The 20,433-nt window shown below is 40.0% G+C and overlaps 2 protein-coding genes across 3 annotated transcripts in view; both read right to left on the bottom strand.

The window, feature by feature from the left end:
• The window catches only part of creb3l2 (cAMP responsive element binding protein 3-like 2), a 36,660-nt gene extending 25,753 nt beyond the window's left edge, over positions 1-10,907 (bottom strand). The window contains exon 1 of the mRNA XM_006780905.3: positions 10,346-10,907. Within this exon, the coding sequence (XP_006780968.1) occupies positions 10,346-10,444 (99 nt within the window). The 5' untranslated portion in view covers positions 10,445-10,907. The remainder of the gene's footprint in view (positions 1-10,345) is intronic.
• Positions 10,908-13,749: 2,842 nt separating this feature from the next.
• On the bottom strand, positions 13,750-19,718 carry ssbp1 (single-stranded DNA binding protein 1). 2 transcript variants are annotated; one of them, XM_035907252.2, is made up of 7 exons: positions 19,627-19,718; positions 17,977-18,052; positions 17,731-17,788; positions 17,367-17,510; positions 15,460-15,547; positions 14,575-14,663; positions 13,750-14,257 (listed from the first exon to the last, which is right to left on the bottom strand). In XM_035907252.2, exons 2-7 carry the CDS (start codon positions 17,998-18,000, stop codon positions 14,214-14,216), a joined length of 447 nt encoding a protein of 148 aa, XP_035763145.1. In that variant the 5' UTR covers positions 18,001-18,052; positions 19,627-19,718; the 3' UTR covers positions 13,750-14,213. The 2 variants fall into 2 exon arrangements, with proteins under 2 accessions (XP_035763145.1, XP_006780967.1); XM_006780904.3 differs by having other exon boundaries at positions 17,370-17,510.
• Between the last annotated feature and the right edge of the window lie 715 nt (positions 19,719-20,433).

The raw sequence follows: 20,433 nt of genomic DNA, 5'->3' as shown, positions 1-20,433 counted from the left end.
CACGCTGATTACTACCTTCGCTTTGCTCTCAAATGGCTGCACGCCTGCAGCAAGCTCAAGTCTGAGTCCACTTTCAAAGTCAAAAGAAAAGTTGCATCAGATTTGACAAAGGAAAAAAAATTTTTTTGCTCATCCTCTGTGTGTGTGCACCATCTGCAGACCACTGACACTTTTAAAGGCCAAAACAGTGACATGATTAACGAGATGCAGGAGAGAGAAAAGTCAGAGAGTTTATTCTCAGTGTAGAAGCATTCAAACCTAAAAGTTCAGTTGGATTCTTTAAAAACTTTTCAGTGAGTGCAGTCCAGCTTCGGCATGAAATAAATGTGCATTTAAATATTTTAAAGCAGGAAACTTTGAATCACTCTGCAGCCATGCTTGTCTGTCAGTTCGGGGTGACAAACATACGGTCTAGGGACAAGAATCGGCCCACCAGGGTTCAATCCTACTCCCTGGATGGATTTGAAAAATGCAAAGAAGGAACAAATAAACTTTGGATTTTTCAACCATCCTACTCACAAAAGGCTGCCGTGGTCACCTTTAGCTGGTACGGAAGATGCTGACTTGTCTCTCCTGTTTTTACAGCAGGTCCACAGTAACAAGGCCAGTTTACTTAGTAAGTTAAGACTGAGTTTAGATTTGGATTTAAACCTGAAGAGCTGCACTGACTGGCCTAACTGACTTACCACAAAAGCATTTCTTTATAATTGCATTGCTGAAATTGCGCATACTTTGTCTTTGTCTCGTTCCTGTTTCTATCATTTAAGAAACATATCTAAACTACGACATATGGTTTCCTCAGCTGAATTGGAAAAACTCATTCATGCTTTTGTGTCATCACGCTAAGACTACTGTAATTCCCTGTTTACTAGCTTGGATAAATCATCTCTTTCTCGCCTCCAAGCTATACAAAACGCAGCAGCCAGACTACTAACTCGCTCTACCAAGCGTGTTCACATTACTCCCATCTTATATTCTTTACATTGGCTCCCAATAGAGTTTAGAATTCACTTTAAAATTCTTGTTTTAACATACAGAGCACTAAATGGCCAGGCTCCAGATTACTTATCCAAGCTTCTTATAAAATACACTGCTGCTCGTCATCTCCGCTCACAGACTCAGAGTCTCTTAGTTGTTCCCCGTACACGACTGAAGACAAAAGGGGACAGAGCCTTTCAGTCTGTTGCACCAAGGCTGTGGAACAGTTTACCACTACAATTACGTTTGCTTGACTCTGTGGATTCTTTTAAAAAACAGTTAAAAACTCTTCTGTTCAAACAAGCCTTTTGTTGATCTACATATTTTATATTTTTACATTATTTACATTTGATCTTTTACATTGTTTATAATGTTTATTGATTTTACTGTTTATTTTAATATTTGTGTACAGCGCTTTGTGATTGTCTGTCTGTGAAAAGCGCTTAATAAATAAAGTTTACTTACTTACTTACTTTATTACAGAGATCTCAGGCTGCTTGTCATCAGTCGTATAAATATGATAGGTTGGTGGGTTGAGTCATGAACTAACGTGGGTTTGGTCTGTATACTTTTGGTGCGATTGTTCCGCTTGACTTGTGGTGCTCAAACAACCAATAAAAAAGGTCCTTTTCATGAATTTTGACCTGGTTGCTTAGAAAATACTTCCTTAATGAAAATGCTTACATCGAGGTCTGTGGCTTCTCTTTTTTTCTCCCTCTACTGTCTCCCAAAGCAGCTCTTCAGCAGGTCAGCTGAAGAGGGATACTATATGTAAATAAATATATGCATCCTATCAGACAGTCCTGAGCCTTAGATGTATTTCAGTAGCAGGAGAACAGATCCAAAAAGAAACTGAGGCTATGTGGCGTTAACAGGGTCATGACCTTTGAGAAGGCAACCATCTCCAAAACTGGGACACTTACAGTAAAACTACACAGCTGGATAAGCAGCAGCGTGGGCCAGAAAACTCTAAAGAGTTGATTTTTCAGATGAACTCACTCGCTAAAGTAAAATGTTCTTTATTCAGACAGTTGTCTTCTAATCACTGAGTGAAATCTGACTGTGGTAACTTATCATGTTATTGTGGAGATTCAGGAAGTGCGACAGACTCAAAACAAAGTCAAAGGAAGCAATAAAACCCACATTCAGCCTTCCAAATACACATTTACAGAAATCCATATCAAACACATCCATTTCATCCCCGTTTACCTGCTAGTATTAGTCCTACTTGTCTCAACCTGTGGCTCAGTGGTACTCGAAGTCATTGGCCAGTTTAGCTATTCAGAGTCAAAGTCAGGCTCAGACTAAGAGTAAACACAGAATTTGGCCCCTTCAATCTGCTATTTTATTTAATTGTCGGGATTTACCTGACTCTGAGGAAGCGTGTGGGTTTAAGTTTAGGCAGGAACCAGAATTCAGGACCAGACGGTAAAAACTGAACCCGAGAGAGGATTGCAGAGGTTCTGTACAGCTGCTGCTATGTCACTTACCAGTTTTCTTAAATATTAGCGAAACCCAGGCCCAAAAGTTCAAGTAACTCCTAATTTATCAGAGCTGCAGTCATTTTCTTTTTAGAAATGATGAATTGTTTTAATCATTTTAAGTAACAGTGAAAATGTTGCTCCAGTTTCAGCTTCTCTGATGTGACGATGTGCTGTTTTCCTTTTCCTTAAATGACAGTAAACTGAATATGTTCAGGTTTTTAAAACTAGGGTCATGTCTGGTTCCTTTGATAAGAAATTAATTGATTATTAAAAACCTGTGCAGATTAACTATTAACAAAAAGATTTTACAAACTTTCTCCGCTGTCAAGCATCTACAGTTTAAATTTATTGCACTCGTTTGCATATTTATCTAAACTTACGACTTCCATTCATAATCCGGAACCGGATTGTCAAACACGCTTCATTGCCCGGGTCTGAGTTTGTAAATAAATCAGACTGCGTCACTGGATCTTTGCGTCATCATTTTGTTCCTGTGCGAAAGTCACAGTCGCCTCTGCGAACAACCTGAAGATCCGGCACCACGCCTGCGCTAATAACAGCTTCTTTGAGCTTTGTTCTCACACTCAGGTATGCTCCTTCAGCACAGACTTGAGTTACAGGTGAACAAATCTGAAGAGGTGTGCCTGGTTGTGACACGCAACGTGAACAATTCGAGCTTAAATCTGAATCCTTGTATTGTAAAGTTACCCTTCGGTGATTCTAAGAATAAAATACTGCTGTGAATGTGTGTGTGTGTGTGTGTGTGTGCGCACTTTTGTTTGTGCATTTGTGTGTGTCCCTATGCCCTGAATGAGCATCTCTCTCCGCGCTCTGACACTCATGTTACAGCACACACTCGGACCATTCAGAGAGAGACGGAGCGAGGCCACCGGCGAGCAGGATGCCCTGCCCTGACGGAGAACAGGCTCTGCAGTGTGAGCACACGGGTCAAGCTGTTCCCCCTCTGCTGGAATAAAACACCTCTGTCCCAAAAGTGTGCCGAGCCGCCACCAGCCCATCACATGTGTTCATAAAAGTGCTGGGTTACAGCTGGAGTTACGCTCATGGATAGCGCCCAGAGATTATCTGTAGGTATGTTGAGTGTTATGTAAGGAAAGCTGTAGCGCGTGTGTGGAGCAAACGCACACTTTCCCCCTGCATGTCAGTCTCTTGTGCTCACTGCAAGGGCAGCGAGTTCAGCATGTGCTCGGCTTCCTGCCAGACTCTGAAATTCTTCCTGACTCCTTTTCCTGAAGCCTCTGACAAAAATATGATCTTACCGTCACTTTCTGTCTCTTCTCCACTTGCTGCAGGTCTTAGCTACAGGTGTATGTGTGAAGAGTGATTTGTTTTTCCTTCTTTGTTTAAGAGGGTCTAACGTGTTTTTCCTTATTTTCTGTCGTATTTGTACTGTTGTTTTGGCTTCAAACCACTCTAAACACCTTCTTTTGTCCACTCTTGACTCTAGCACGATATCAGTGAGAGTGCATATCCCTGATATGACCTCGGCAGTCGATCAGAAGAAAACTGGCTTAAATGGATGTGTGACGGTGGCGGCACTAAGATAAATGCTTATTCGTGAACATGAATCAAGCAAAAATACTCAAGTACACAAAATACAGAACTGAAAATAAAAGAACAGACCCCATCACTCCTGCACACAAGCAGCACTCACAGGCAAACAGACACACAAAGTGAGTCTTTGGATCCATTTTTCTGTTTCTCTTTGCTGTCTTGGGTTTTTTTTGTGTGTGTTTGCAGTGGTTTTCTATCTCTTGGTGGTTGTTCCATCTGACTACTGTGGTCAGTGTGCATTTCTTTCTGCTTTCCTCCCATGAGTTTCTGACTCTGTGAACATGCTGATGCTCTACAAATACTTTGCATTATTTTGTAGCTGCTTTCACATCAAACTCTGGACAATGTCCCTAAACTCACAAGACTGTTACCTGCTCTTTTTAAACATCAGCTTAATCAGATGTTTCAGGATCTTTGTATTAGAGAGCTGGCAGGTCAAAGGGCATTTAACGTCTGACCAGATACGCAAACTCTAGTCCAGGCCACCCTGACACTTGGGCCTGTGCCCAGCAGTCCCAGTGTGTGATTCATTCATGTCTCCACATGCAAAAACATCTGGTATTTCACAAGAAAAAGGAGCAGAGATAAGATAAAAATGAGACAGAAAACAAGTCTAACACAAGTAATGATCCCACAACACTCAGAGTCATTAAATGATCATTAAGGAGGTTAGAGCAGGACAGATTAGCGTCACTAACGTCTCTTTCTGGTGTAAATCTACTGAATATTCTGTGAAATATTCTGTGAAATGACTCCAAACTATATGTTTTAGCTAGATCTTACTCAAGCACGCAAACACTTCCAACTTCTTTTATCATAAGGTTTTGTCATTCATGTGTCGCTTTGAGTCTCTTTCAACAACAAATAAATACGTAAATGAAAACCCACAATTTCCCTTAATACCAAGGAGACAGACAAAGACACAAGTTCAGACAGAATTTAGCAACTAACCAGAAACATTTGGTAGTGACCAAAAATTGAGCTAAAAAAGGACGATTATTGGACTATTTGAAGACTAAGGTGAAGCAAAACTGGATCTCTTTTCCACACCTGGCAGTAAAAGGCGTCAAGTGGATTGTCATGACGAAAAAATGGTACCACAGGTACAAAAGTCACCCGTCTCTTCAAAAACTAAATTTTTAAAGAGTAAAAATATGAATACACAAGATTTTAAAATGTTTCAATAACTAAATAATTTACACTGGTTTAAATTCTTTCAGAAAACTGCACAAGACTTGAATGACGTCTTGAAACAGACAGACAGACAAGCCTAAAATATGTATTGTTACTCTACTACAGTGTCACTAAAGGAATTTCACGGGTGAGTGGAAATAAAAGGCTAAAAAGAAAGAGGGAAAAAAAAATAGCGCCTCCACCTTTAAACCAAGCAGGTGTTATCGTTCAAAAACCTGAGAAACCTGAACACGATAAAAGCTTTCAAACAGCGACGGGATGACATGGGAGGAAACGACACGTGCTACCGACGGAGAAGCTTTACACTGTCGAGAGGAATTCTAGCGAATGGCAAAAAACCTCCCTCCCCAGGGGTGGAGGGGGGAGAAAGTGCGAGAGAGACCCGACCCACGACCTGAAGAGAGGAACAAAGACTCCAGTCTGCTTCTCAAGCTGCCGGAGATTCAAACACTGCAGGCTTGTTGGTTTCTGCAATCATGCATCCCCCACTGCCACACACACACATGCTATTCATGCCTTACTAAATATAGTGTCCAGTGACCTAACAGGAGCACCTTGCCTCTTAACACAACCTGGGCTGTGTGTGTGTGTGTTGGTGAAGTTTCATCACAAAGAAACTAAAGTGAAAAGTGTGTTTAGTTTAAAGATTAAGCGATTTGTAAGGCTGATTCTGCTAAAAGTCACAAAACATAAAAAATTAGTTCTTTTAATTTTTATTCTAGATTTTAGAAACAGGTTTAAGGAGATTTGGAGGGAGCACATTTTGCTGATTTGTTGTCTGAATGAACATCAAAAAGGTTTCAGACTTTTGCTCAGCTGTCTTCAGTCTGAGAAGTTCAACCAACTTTAGCCACAAAGTGGGAGATTACAAAGTTTCTGCCAATCAGCAGGCGGTGGTGCAAAAAAAAGGGGGCTGCACGAGTATATCACCATGCAGTGGCTGGTTTATGTACTTGTTGCTGTAGCAAAACAAAGTATAATTAGCCACACCTTATAATCTGTGAATTCAGGTGTGTTCAGTCCCATCGGAACAGGTACGACATCAAAATTAAGCAACAAGTCAGTTTGGGAGGTTCCTCGATATTCCACGATCAACTCCAGGTGTTTTTATTACAAAGGTTTCAGGAATACCAGCAACTCCAGCGCGAAGCGTCAGACCACGTAAAGTCACAGAGTGCGGTCGTCACCAACGCTCTGCTGACTCAGTAACTGCAGGGCTCCAAACCTCCTCTGACGTTAACATCAGCACAGAAGCTGAAGGCTGGGAGCTTCACGGCCTCCATGGCTGAGCAGCTCCTGGAGGTGTAACGTGGAGGTGTCCCAGTACTTCTATATATAGTTTAGGTAAGCGCAATGTGACCTATGGCCAGCAGGGGGCAATGCCGTAGGTTGGAAAAAAGAAAAAGATTTCTTTAACAGCTAGCTAGGTGATGTCATGTTAGCAAAATACTTATTTTACACCACCTGTGGAGGGCACTCTGAAATGAGCTGTGTAGAAGAAGTATGAACCTTATTAACAAACTTTTAAAGCACTTTATAATCAGATCTAACTGATTATGTACATGAAGTTTGAATAAATTTCCATGCGGCTGCAGAAATAACTGCCCAGGCATGTTGCCAAGATGGCTGTCAAGTGGCAAGACTTGCCTCTGGAACAAATTGCCTGCATTTTCCAGTGATCTGCAGTATATAAATCAGTAGATATAACATATGCAAAATAGAAATACATCAGAAATGCTTACATGCAAATGGAATGGAACCAATATTTCCATTAAGTTGGAAATGATATGCATCTCTCTCTAAAGATTTAGCTCATACGCAAAGCCGCTAACGGCGGGAAAAAGCTGCAAGCGCATCGTGAAGTGGTGGTGGTGAATGATTCAGCAAAACAATGGCTGTTTTTACACATCCAGTGGTGGGTTGTTACCAACGCTGACTTTCACTTAACTTTTGCTCCATTTTTGGCCTCCCTCTGACCGGCTGCTTCTTTTGGTAAATGTTTTTGCTCACAGAAATGCAAATGGCTGCATTATTTACTGCATTTTTCTGTATTTTCATTTTTCAAAGATCACAGCTACAGCTCTCGGGTCTGCAGGTATATGAGAGGAACTGTAGCCTCGGGTCGTGTTTAAAGGCCCTTCATTCACAGCATGAATGCTCTCTGAAGCTTTAACACAAGTCTTTACCTGTCTGCGGGAGGCTGTCTGCGTTTGTGTGAGCCTGCTTTACTCACTCAAATCTCATCACACAGCCACAACATAGAGCAGGAACACCACTTCTTTCACTTTTGGGGGGGAGGGGGGCGGGCAAGTCAGCATGACGCTTAAAGTTGGGGGGAAAAGGGCTCAGAGAAGTTAATATTAAGTCAATGCAATGTCCTCAGAAAGGATGGAAACAAAAGTCAGGCTCATTAGGCGCCTGTGGTGTCTGATTCCCGTCCTGTAAGTGAGCTGGATTTCTCCCTGCAAATGCAGACGCTCCCCCCTTCCTTCTCCACACACACACACATATATGCAGATTTGACAGACAAACACCTTTCAGTCTCGCTTTCTCCATCTCACTCGCTCGCCTCTTGGCCCACAGTGTTCCCCGAGAAGTCACACAGCTGGGAGACACCCTTCAAGTTACATAACTGCAGGCCTCATCTTACTGAGGCCAGACGCAGCACTCATGTTTCTCTCTTTTTTCTACTTTAGTCTGCTGCTCTTTTCTCTGCACTGCAACGCCGTTGTTTGTGACTAACACCTTCTGTGGGCACATAAAAGCAGAAGCTTGTGTTTAAGCAAATAACGTGGTAGAACTGAAGCCGATGTAATGTTGACTGCGCGTGAATAAATTCTTTAAATATCCCCACTTTGCATGGATGTCTTTTGTAAATCAGATACCTGACCAATATAATAACAGCAGCTATAACGAGTTCATGGTCCGACTCCAGGTTTTGTCATCTACAGGACATGAAGCAGCAGCTCACTTTAACACACTTTATAAATATTTAAAGCAGTAGCGGTTTTAGATACGGGCGACACGGGCGGTTGCCCGGGGCGGCATCGTGGTGGGGGGCGGCATCACCGGCATCGGCAAAAAAAAAATGCTCGTACTCATGCTGCCCCGACGTCAGCCAGCGCATATTGGGAATATCGGTCTTCTATCGCCCATTTGCTGGGAGTAAGGGCGCCCTTCGTTTGCTAGGTGCGCCTGCAGCACAGGGAGGAGAGGGCGGGGCGGCGGGGGATTTTCTGACCGGCTGGAGCAGCGTCTAATAACCAACTCGCAAAGTAAAACAAAATAAAAACAAACCAACAAACACGAAAACACGAAAACACCAGACATTACATTAATACAGACGTATAATTTGCACCGATGTTTTTTTCGAAATTCTGTACACGAAAAGTGAGCATGAGAGCCCTCGGTGCGCCTGCTCGCTGCTGAAGTCAAAGTAAACTTTATTGTCATCTCCGCTACAGTCCAGTATATAGAGAGACGAGACAACGAGGCTCCAGTTACAGCAGTGCAAGTAAACAAATAATACATATAAAAAGAGTAAGAAAATAAATATACACTTTAGGACTCGGGGTAAAGGGATCAATAACAATTTAAAATTTACAGTTTGATGATTTAAAGTTTCACACACAACCCGTCGAAAGGGGAGGGGGCCGACTGCTTCCAAATAGAGCACATTTCATTCATAATATTGTAAATCCAAGCCCATTATATATTCATGATTTGAATCCTGGGTTGTGTGAAATCTCAGAAATAAACCCTAGACAAAGTGAATCTGTGAACTAAGGTGTTGGTCTATTAGATCATGTTGTGGTGATCCTCGGGTTGAGGGATGGGTGTTCATACTGGAGTGCAAAATTAAAACCAATGTAAGATGGACAAGAAAAGTTCAAAGCCATCAGGTCCTCAGTTTAGAAAAAAAGAGAAAAGAAGAGGAGGAGAAACGAGCAAAAGATGCAGGTAAGCAGGTGTGTGATTGGATAATGGCAGGTCATCCTGAACCAATCAGAATCAGAATACTTTATTAATCCCTAAGGAAATTATGTGGGTTACAGTTGCTCCAAGAAGAAATGGTAAAAATAGCAACAGTAACAGACTAAACTCCAAACAATACATTATGTTACAGATTTTAATATTAATTAGTCATTGTTAATTGTTGATTTGTCCCGTTCTCATAGTATGACGAATTATGATGGCTGTTTGGTAGCCGTTTGCATACTATGCATATTCTCTCTCTCTTCATATGTGTGTGTACAACAGTTTTATGTTAATGTACAATCCTTAATATGTTTTGTGTGTGTGTGTGTGGGGGGGGGGGGGGGGGGGGGGGGCGCCAGAGGGAGTGTTCGCCCAGGGCACCAAACAGGCTAGGACCGCCACTGATTTAAAGGATACTGTTAGGTAGAGAGCCAGCTCCAAAAAAATCCAGCATTAGTAAAGCACTAAAACTAAAGTTATTACTCATTTAAATCTACTTGTTGCAGGGATGGTGGCTTGATGCTCGGCGTCTCCAGATGCTGAAGGATTCTTGACAATAGCACGGGTAGCTCCAAAGCCACTGGTGTACGAATGTGGTTGTCTGAATGAGAAAAGTACTAAAAATATCTGCGTGCGCATCTATACTAAAGAAAGAAATACTACATAAATAAGGACCTGGAAGTATATATATATTTTTAAAAGCAATTGCTTTGATTTGATTGGAAAAATAATGATTTTCAGGAAAGCAGCTTATAAATAAAACCACCAGATACCTGTAATGAGGTCTACGTTATTAATCTCTGAAGTATGAACGAGTAGAAGCACACAGTAGTGTAAATATACTTGTGTAGAGTGCTTTAAATTGTGCGTCTTAGTGAGTCATCTGAGTAAAACCTTGCAGACTGATTTGTTTGAAAAATGTAAAAATGAGTCAGAGGAGCATCCTGGACCCCAAGGCTCAACATCTGAACGGAGAGCAGGGTACACACACACACACACACACACACCCTCCCCCCTCCTCTCTACTAATACCTCATCTAAGTGAGATAAGGGTGATCATCCCCCGCTGAGCAGCTGCAGAGCCTATCACCAGACCCCTGATCGATCATTTACACCCCAGCTAATCGATCACTTACTGTGGTGTTGAGCACACAGTCGATTTCTCCGGCCTCGGACAGCTCGCTGAGGTTCCTGTCCCAGTGAAGAAACGACTCACTGCTGTCCAGGATCTCCATGATTTCCTCCACACAGACTCTCTGTGGCCTTGTTGTTTTTTCCCCTCCTCCTCCAGCAGCAGCAACAGCAGCACAAACACAGCGGGGCTCTGTTGCAGTGCAGACAGTCAGGCTGGAAACCTCAAACTCCACCGGAAAGTTCTCCACAACTTTTTGGAGTGAAGGCAAAGAAATAAAAACACAGTCGAAACGCGTCCAGTCGGTTCAGATACAGAGAGATAAATGTGAGAGAGGGCTGAAGCAGACGCATTCAAGCTGAGAGCTGTTGTTGTTGTTGTTGTTTATCATCTCTCCTCTCTGGATCAGGGTCCACAGAGTGTTTCCACCAGGCTCCCCTTCCTTTTCTTACCTCCTCCTCTCAGACACAGGAATGTGTGGGAGGAGTCACACACAGTGAGACGGAGGAGCAATAGAGAAAAAACAAAAACAAAAAACAAACTCAAGTCTTAATCTCAGCCTTTAGTACGACTGATAACACAGCATTAAACATCACAACATATTAAAAAACAGAACATGTAAAAGCTCCGTCATTAATTTTTGACACTAGTTTGAAAATACTCAGGTTAACTAAGCGGAGCTTCCGGTCTCTAATTTCAAAATAAAAAACCTAATAGTGATTGCAGAGCTTTTTTTTCTTGTTGTTGGCAAAGAAAAAATGTCAGTAATTTAACAACAACGACAGCAACAATATTGTTTTAATAATGATGATAATAATGATAACACATGCAAAGATATTGATTGCATACAAAATATTTGCTTTTGTTAGTTGTGATGTAAAAAAAATACTACTACTAGTACCATGTTGTAACAATAATAATAATAAATTAATAATAATAATAATAATAATAATAGTCAAGTTTAGACATTTGTATAATTATTATCTAAAGCTTATTTAGAGTTTCTTTAAAAAACAAAAAAACGTATTATTATAGCATCAAAGCCTTTACATTGTATAATCAACTTATCCAGCCACCACCACAACAACAAAAAAGGTTAAGTCTTCAGCTTAGATTTAAAGATTGCATGGTTACCTCAGCAATTTGCCTACATTTAAATATAAAACCAACAACGTCTTGTCAAAGGGCTTTCGGGGTTTTGGAAAAACTTTAGTTAAATTCTGTTTCCCAAAAGTTGTTTCTGTTCATCAGGCCGTAGCGTTTTCAGTGGGAGAAACGTTCTCTCCTGAGAACATTTTGGAGATTTACTTACCTGGATAATTGAGCATGCATCAAGAAATTTTTTGCACACATACATTTCATTGGAACATTTTCAAAGATTATATGTATGTATCTGAAACTACTGCTGTACAATTGTTGCTGTTACAATTGTGAAGGGTGTCTCCTCTAATCCAGTATATTTCTTAGACATTGTACAAACTATTAACTCTGAATGTTTTTTATGTAGTGTGGCCATTCCAGCATGCAAATATTACCCAGTGTTTAGATGATTGTAAATTTAAACGCAAATTAATTTATCCCTAGGCTATCTCTTAAAAATGTAACAAAAATAAAATAAAAAATGTTTTAATTATAATATTATAAATAATTAGAGTAGTGTGATTGCTTTAAAGATTGGTGTTGCTTGAGATCTAATGGTTAAGTATGATGCATTTTTTTTCTAACTTCTTGCATGAAAATGAATATTATAGTGTTTTTCTTATTAAAAGAAAAAATATAAATTGTATATTTCTAGTCCGTGAGTTATGAAGGAAAATGAAACTAAGCAAAGTTACAAACTAAAGTCAATCTTGTCTTTCAAAAAATCTTTTATTTTTTTAAATAACCCGAAGCTACTTCCGGTATCACTGTGGGTGATTGGCCTTGAATCCACAGGGTTCTCCCGTAACTCAACCGCCCGCCCACATTCGTCTGCCTGACCAATCAGAGCTCTTTTGTATTTAAAGCTCCTCAGAGCCTTTCACTGACAACCTGCGCAGCCAATCAGGAACTTCAAAAACTCGTGCGACCAATTACTTTAGGCCAAGACTACCTTCTCGTTTTAATCCCACCCCGGCTGCTACTGAAACAGCCAATCGCATTATTCTGGTTAAAACAAAAACAAAAACACGGGTTTAAAGAGTTCATTTTAAAACAATATTTGAAAAAAAAATATACCTTAACTATAAAAATTACATTTTCAGCTTATTTCAAACGTTTTCTCTCATTTTTTTTGTATATTTACCCAAGATAAAGTAATTTTTAAGTGCATTTAATAAATATTTTAAACATAAATTTTGTTTATTGTATCTTTAGGAACATATATGTATTAAAAAAAACAAACAAACAAACATCTAGTATGTCCTTTCTGAACAGTTCAGTCACCGTGCAGGAAGGAAATGAAGATAAACAGATAAGTACAACTGACAAAAGAGTGACAGAGCAGAAAATGTCAAATTCCCCACATAGTAATGTGGCTATAGCTATAGATGACTCATGCAGTTAATAATGAAAACAGCAGAAATTAAAACCAGTCTTAAGGTGTCGAAATTTGCGAGACGTGAACCTTGACCTCCAGTGAAACCGCTTTTATTTAGGAGCAGAGCTGGAAGAAAAATGGTGAAAATACTTTATATTTTGAGAGGCCATTAGTATTTATAAATAAATACTAATAAATACTAATAATTTTTTCTTTAAAGTAAGAAAAAAAAGTTAACATGGGGTCAAATGGGACAAAACTGTTACCACATCAGAGATGTATCTTCTTTTGCAGAAGCGTCCACTCCTGAGGCTGATCGTGTAGCAAGACAAAAATGTGCAAACTGCACGCAGATTGCAACACTTGAGATGACTTTGCTTCCAACACAGCAGCTTTCTGCTTGAAGAAGAGACAGGAAGCAGTTTAATCAAACTCTGAGAAAAAAGACCTCCCTTTGAAGCCGTTTAGTTTCAGAGACAGGCACAGAGATTCGATTACCTGCCATAAATCTGATTTTAAGACCATCTGCAACACATCAACATTTCACGCGCATGGAGAAACAAACCTGTTTTCAGCTTTGTGGTGATGCATTTTACACATAATCCAGTGACTTTCTGAAAGCTTTACTTAATTTAAGAAGCGGGAGATCACGTTAGGCCATAAAAGACGACCTAACCTGTGAGTTAACCTCGGCAGCAGCTACATGAAATGGAGATTATTGTTTCATCTTTTCTAGAAAACTCAACGATTTCAAGCATAAAGCGTGACGGAGATGCGATGAGGGAAAATAACTTGCAGGCAGAATTTAATTTAAATTTCGAAACAGGTTTGTGGGCGTCCCTGTGAAACTGGCTCACAGGGTAAATTTGTCTTACTCACCATGAAACAACTTCAGCTTATAAAGACAGTATGTCTTTACTGGCACAAGGAAACAAAATCTATAACATTACAAGTCACAGTAAGTGAGAGCAGAGTGAGAGCTGCTCTTAACAGAGCTACTACCTTTCAAAGAGTCCCCAAACTCAGAGTTATGATTCAGGAGAAGCGTTTAGAGCAACTTGGATGGATTAAACAACATTAAAGTTATCTGTAACGTCTAAGTCATAATCAGTAGGTGTACATTTACTACAGCTGAGCTGTTTCTGCTCCTCCTGAAGCCTCTAAGACTTCATGTGCACCAGCAGGTGGTGCCGCAACCAAAGATGGTCATAGCTTATCCTGTCCGTCCTCCCGGCTTCTTGTGAAAACAGTTCCTTTACTTCACATCCTTGAGTCTTATTTTGGTATAAAGAAGAAAATACAAAAAGAAGTCGCCTTGGTGTTTGGTGGAGACGAAGACGGAGAGGAAGGTCCTTCAGGTTCTGTCTCGCACGTTATCGCTCAGGAAAATGATGTTGTCTGCAGAGAATCAAAAAGAATCAGAGAGGAGAACATCAGGGTGACATGTTGACAGAGTAGATGTGCGTCACTGGATTTAGGCTTCAGCTGGAAATCTACGCTTTAACTGAAAAAACAAACAAACAAACAAAACCCCTGAATCCTGTGCAAAAGTCCCAGCATTTTATGTCTTTCTATTGGCTGCTACTGCATATGAAACACAGAGACACCACCACACAGTAATAAACAAGTAATAAATGCCGGCAGTGCCGACGCAAAGAGTATCCAGTGAAGTGTAAATCAGGCCCGAGTGTGTTTGTGTGGGTGTTTGACCTGACCTGCGATGATGGTGGTGGCCTGACGTCTGACTTGGTTCTTGTCCACGTATTCGCCGTAGTCCAGCTTCCCCTCTACTAGAATCCTCGACCTGAAAATGACAATGGCTCATTCGCACAATGTTCTTTTATTCTGAAACTCCTAATGTGATGAACAGATTCTAGAGCTTTAAAAGACCATAAAAGCATATTTTTATATCTGAAAACAGAAGTCATAGGAGTTACTGAGTGTAGAACTCTTACTCAAAATACCAAAGAGCATCCCCCCCCCAAACCGAGGAGTGTTTTTACTCTGCAATACTAATAAAATGCTGCATGTCTTTATAAGGTAAAGAAGCACTACAACTGATTTTACATCAGGTTGTGTTTACTTGTCACAGAGGCTGTGAGAACAACCTGTTCCTGCCTGGCAGCTCCAACGTCAGCATCTTTGACTTGATATAGCTACTCTCCCTCCTCTGCACATGTCGAAACCATCTCAGCCTCGCCTCCATCTCTAACTCTGTCATATGTACACTGTCACAAAGGTGGATGCTGATTCTTACAGTAACTACTGCAAGCTCTAAATCTACAATGCCAGACAAGTCACTGGGAGTGGGTATTCTTCATATGGCCACCTCACATAATTCCCAGTCACATACCGGTCAAACCTTCTGTTTATGAGGGGCAGCCAATCAGAAGAAAGCCAGCTCATGTCTGACAGTGGATAAACACAGATAGGATTACTCTGATTACTCTGTGATTGGCTTGGGTTTGGGAACATTTAGAGAGCTGGTAAAAATAGTCATGCAGCTTTATTCCCCTTTTCCCATCCACAGCAGAGCAGTAAATCTACACACATATTCACAGCTAAGTCTTCTGCCTGTACAGGAAACATGCAGGTCCTACCCTTTTTTGACGTACTGGTACGCCACGTCTCTCAGACCAGGTTTGAATATAGACACACGATGCCACGTCGTCTTCTGGCTGATGTCACCTGGAATTAGAAAACAGCAGCAGGCGAATCAGATTAATTGGTATTCAGACTCTCCAAAGAAACAAGAGCGCTTGAAATACCTTTAAAAAACCAAGCTAAGCCCAAGAGAACATGAGAAAAACAGTCAATCTTCTTATTTGGAGTGTTATTCATTCTAATATTTAAACACTTTAAAGGCTGCCTGCACGGCTTTTCTATCACAGTGAGCTATGAAACACGTCTCATCAGTTGTATTTATAATTTCTAATGACGATCATGAATGAACCATAAAGGCTGGAGTGTCTGATGATGACTGAGCCCAGTGCAGAGGCACATGAAGAGCAGCTGTCTAGACTCAAAACCTTGAAATCCAGCAGTAGTGATGAATAACAATCTGTTAACGTTCGCCGACGCCCTCTAGTGGCAAATGCAAGCAGTTGCATTCAACTTTGACTGATAAAACAGTGATGTCACAACAACATGAATATCCCACCTTCAATAGAAGCTCCACAGTTAATCGTTTATTTTGTTAAAGTCTATTAGTTTCCTAAATAATTTCCTCCTTGTTACTGAAACATCATCCAGATAGTTTATTATATCTCCTTTATTTGCACCCTCTCATCAGCTCACTCAGCTTTATCAGTGCATTTTTAACATATTTATTTTAGCATTTAAACTTTTAAAAGAACACTTGACCTTTTATTTCATTCTACCTTCAAAATTTAAGCTAGAATGCAGAGAATGCGTCTGCTACTCAGTGACTAACACAGAAACACTGAAATGCTCGTGTTTAATTCAGGGATGCAGGCAAAGAAAAATGAGACCTTGAAGTGCAAGCAGCCCTCACCCTGCAGAAAATGCATGATATGAAAAACATCTAGCAGCAAAAACAGCAGGTAATATCAGTTCATGTTGATCTGCAGATACGGATCAAAATCATGCAGTGCGGTAGGTAAATATGACTGAGCAACAGCAAAATGAAACAAAGCTGACCAAATCATCACAAACCCTGTTGAATGTTGGTGCTTTCAATGTGTAAAACCAGACTGAACCAAATCAGAATAAAAAGAGGGGTGTTGGTTACTTTAGTAAATCTGAGCTGAAAGATCAAGAAATGTCACATTTCAGAGGAGGATGTTTCAGTTTATTCACAATTAAAATACAATAATATATCCCAAGATTACCCTAAAGATCCTAACATATAAACAGCACTAATCCAACACATCGACATCAAGGATGTCAAAGTCATATTACAATGTGGGACACAAACAGCCCACTTTGATCTTAAGTGAAAATGCCCTTCTCTCTCAAATTTAACTATTTAATCCATGAGATATATTAATATAAGATAAATAGGTCAGTGTCAACAGTATGTTCTAGTTTTTCTACATGATAAAGAAATGCTGCTGTAGTAACTGATGAAAAAAAATCTGCCCACATGGGTTTTTGGAAGTAAATCGTAAGAAACAAATGTGTAAAATTAGAGAAAAATTTCTGGTAGATCACTGCTCAGACTGAAAGTTTCTGTTAATTTATAGGAATTTTTTAGTGGATCACTTTGTTTTTTATCTATTGCTTAGTTACTTTGGTGTAGGATGAATGGCAGTTAATGCAGGACAAGCTGTGAAAGGTCTCAAAACGCAGTAAAAAACCTAAACTTTTGCCCTGGTTCACATTTCCTTAAGATGTGCAGTGGGTCTGATTGGAGTCTTTCTTGGGCCAATTCTGGCCTCCTGGCCTTAATTTTTACACATGAGAATAACAGTATGAACATCAGTTGGAGGTGTATTGTAAGTTTTTAGTAGATCTTTTGTTGGGTCTAAAGACTACATTACACTGCTACCTGATGAGCTCATTTCTCCCTCTCCAGAGCGCCACATCTCATTGGTCGCTAATGAGAAGATGGTAACCGGGTTTCGGCCCTCCACCTGTCTCATCACCGGGTCCTGGCCGACCCGACCTAACAGCTGCACCCGGTTTATCGCTGAAACAGATACAGACAGCATATTTATTACAGTTAGCCCAGCGTTTATGAAAATCCCCTTTGAATTAATGTGTAATAACTAGACACAGCCCCGGTCCTCCATGATGAGAAAACACTGCAGCAACCTGATGTTCTGATGTCAACCCATCTGAACATCTGTAAAAAGATTCGAAACCCCTCAAAGCAGAGAGAAGAGAAGCTGGAGAAGAAATTCACTTACATCTCTCCAGGATGAGGCTGGCGTCTGTACTCCTGTACCTCACCGCCTGCCGGATGATCTGAGAAGGAACAGCCAAATAGTTAAAATACTTCAAAATGTTGGCAACAAGATTTTTTAAAAAAAAAATATATTTACAATTTCTACTTTTCCCCCCATTCCATCTGTTATTAATTACAATACCAATATCTAATACTGATTTTATCTGGTACGGTTTTTATGGTCCAGCGATGACCATTTCCTCCTCACCTGTGCTGATGCACTTCTAAGCATCTTTCTTCTGACTGAAGACAAACACAGCAGCTGAGACTGATACAGTGCAGATCTGAAAAACACAATAGAAATAATGTGCTGACTGCAAATATCTTCCTTAAGCTTGAAAGAAAAAAAAAGATTATAGTTAACATAAATATGTTATCATTGCACTAAAATATCTCCCAAAGTAGCATTTCCTTCCATCCATCCATCTTCTGCTGCTTATCCATGTCTGGGTCGAGAGGGCAGCGATCTAAGCAGAAGCTCAGACATTCCTCTTCATTTCTTCTGGTGCGACACTGAGGCGTTCCCAAAGCAGCCAACTGGACCACCTGGACTTGTCCGAAACACCTCAGCTGGTTCATCTTGATGTGGAGGAGCAACAGCTCTACTCTGAGCCCACACACCTTCAGACGAAGCTCATTTCATCCATTTGTACATCTAACTTCCGCTATCATAATATCAAAACATATTATACACCGAAGTCATGGCAATATGTGAATATGAGAAAAACTACTGTGTTTCTCCAATTTTCTCTGGCTCAATGGACATGTTTATTGAGACTCTGGAAGTCTACAAGACTGTGAGTCATAACTAAAAAGACTAAAACTAATACTGATACTAAAAGCTAAAATGAAGTGAGAAAATCAACTCTAGTAACCAGCAAAATAAACAGAATTAAAAACAAAAAGCCAAAAGGAAATAAAAATAAAAAATAATTAGAAAACAAAAAACTATAATACCTCTGAAGTGAGCCAGACCAGTGAAACACTGAAAAATCTGTAAGATTAGCAACAACTAAAAAAGTCCTGGTAGTTCCAGACTGTCCTGTAATTGTAGAACATAAAAATTTTTGTTACCTCATATCGTCTGTTTATTTTTATTTATTTTTTTATTAACACTGTGTACTCGGTATATTACACAAATACAGTTTGTAGCTTTCACTTAATTACTTTAATGTAGTACCACTGGCCAAGTCTTTAAAAGTAGAATAACAGCTAAACTTACATACAGTTAATAGTCTAAAATGTTTACCCGGATTGTGTTTGCCGGGCCGATTTTAGACACCATGCCTTATGTTTTACACCTTTGCTTTGTAGTAACTCCTCAACGTGACCTGGTGCATTTCAAGATAGCTATAGGCTTGCTTTTACAAGGCTCGAAGTCAAAAATGTAAAAAAAAAAAACTAAATAAATAAAAAAAATAATTAAAAAGATTTATTCAGAAGCAAACTGCTATTACTTTATTTTGAAGAAACAAATATATAAGTAATTTTATAACAACCCACATCCCTTTAATGCTAGTTTATTAATAATGCTACTTTGTTTCGATGGTTTAGAGAGAGTTTTACTAGTAAGTTCATATTTTATGTGCAACAATGAGAGTTCAGAGTTAAGCTAGCAGAGAAATTAGCCCAGTTTATGTAGCACCGACCACCAAAGTCAGAGCTCCAGGTTCTCAGAGGAGCATCGAGGCTTGAGAGCTCTCCCGCCATAGGATGCAGACTCGAAACAAACCCCCAGTAATCAACGATTTTCTCCCTAAGACCGGATTTACAGCGGGGGGCACCTGGAGAGGAACCCGTGTCACAAAACTGTAAAAAAGCACCTCAGTGGCCACTAAAGAGCCGCTTATAAACTTACCAGGTGCAACACTTCACAAGAATCTTCTGTAACCTCACGCTACTTCCGGTCCGTCTCCAACAAGAGTCCGACGTTCCACGTGTCGTTAAGCGTGCCGCTTTAAGGGCCTTCTTTATTTTTCGGCTGCTCCCTGTAGGGGTTGCCACTGCCTCCATCTCACTCGCTCTCCTTTCTGAATCTTCCTCTTTTCCTCTTCATCTTCATCCTTTGTCCCTATTCATGTTGGTCACTCCCTATAAAAAATGTTATCCAGAAAATAATTACTAACAATTCAAACACAAATTACTTTTTACAAACACATAGTGACAAATATTCATCTTATTGAGCTCTGGGTTATGGAAGCTTGTTTCCACCTCTGAAAAAATATTAACTTGGAGTTAAACTATGTGTTTATGCCATAGTTCTAAATACAATGAACTATTTTCTGATATTTTAGTCTTTAAGAAGAAATACATAATGCTTTTTATTCCTCTTGGTTCTTGAAACCTGTAAGCTGGGGATAGGGTGAGTCAAAAACAAAACATGGTGAATCTAGCTGCCCTGCAGTGTAGCAGTGTATAAACCAGAATTATCCCAGCTGATTTCCAAATTTGCATTAATAATAATTCAACATAAATAGGAGATGATCTTGATAAAGGCCAGTCTGCAAATATACCATTCTGGTATGTTTTTAAACTTAAGTAGTTGTTTTTGGTCTTGTGACGCTCACATGATGCTTTATTTTTACCCCAAACATTGAATATTTCCACTGACACTGAATTTATTTAAAAATTAGTTTTGAAATGGTCAGTGATCGAGTTGATAAAG

The sequence above is a fragment of the Neolamprologus brichardi genome, chromosome 17 (assembly GCF_056152115.1).
Source record: "Neolamprologus brichardi isolate AB-2024 chromosome 17, ASM5615211v1, whole genome shotgun sequence".
NCBI lineage: Eukaryota > Metazoa > Chordata > Actinopteri > Cichliformes > Cichlidae > Neolamprologus > Neolamprologus brichardi.
This window is presented reverse-complemented; position numbering and strand designations above follow the sequence as displayed.

What these genes read in the sequence shown, in the direction of transcription:
- ssbp1 (XM_035907252.2), bottom strand. Translation starts at nt 18,000, where the DNA reads ATGCTTAGAAGTGCATCAGCACAG. An exon ending in TTAGAAGTGCATCAGCACAG is followed by an intron (nt 17,789 to 17,976) that starts GTGAGGAGGAAA and finishes GTTCCTTCTCAG; the next exon opens with ATCATCCGGCAGGCGGTGAG. An exon ending in GGCCACCACCATCATCGCAG is followed by an intron (nt 14,258 to 14,574) that starts GTCAGGTCAAAC and finishes GATTCTCTGCAG; the next exon opens with ACAACATCATTTTCCTGAGC.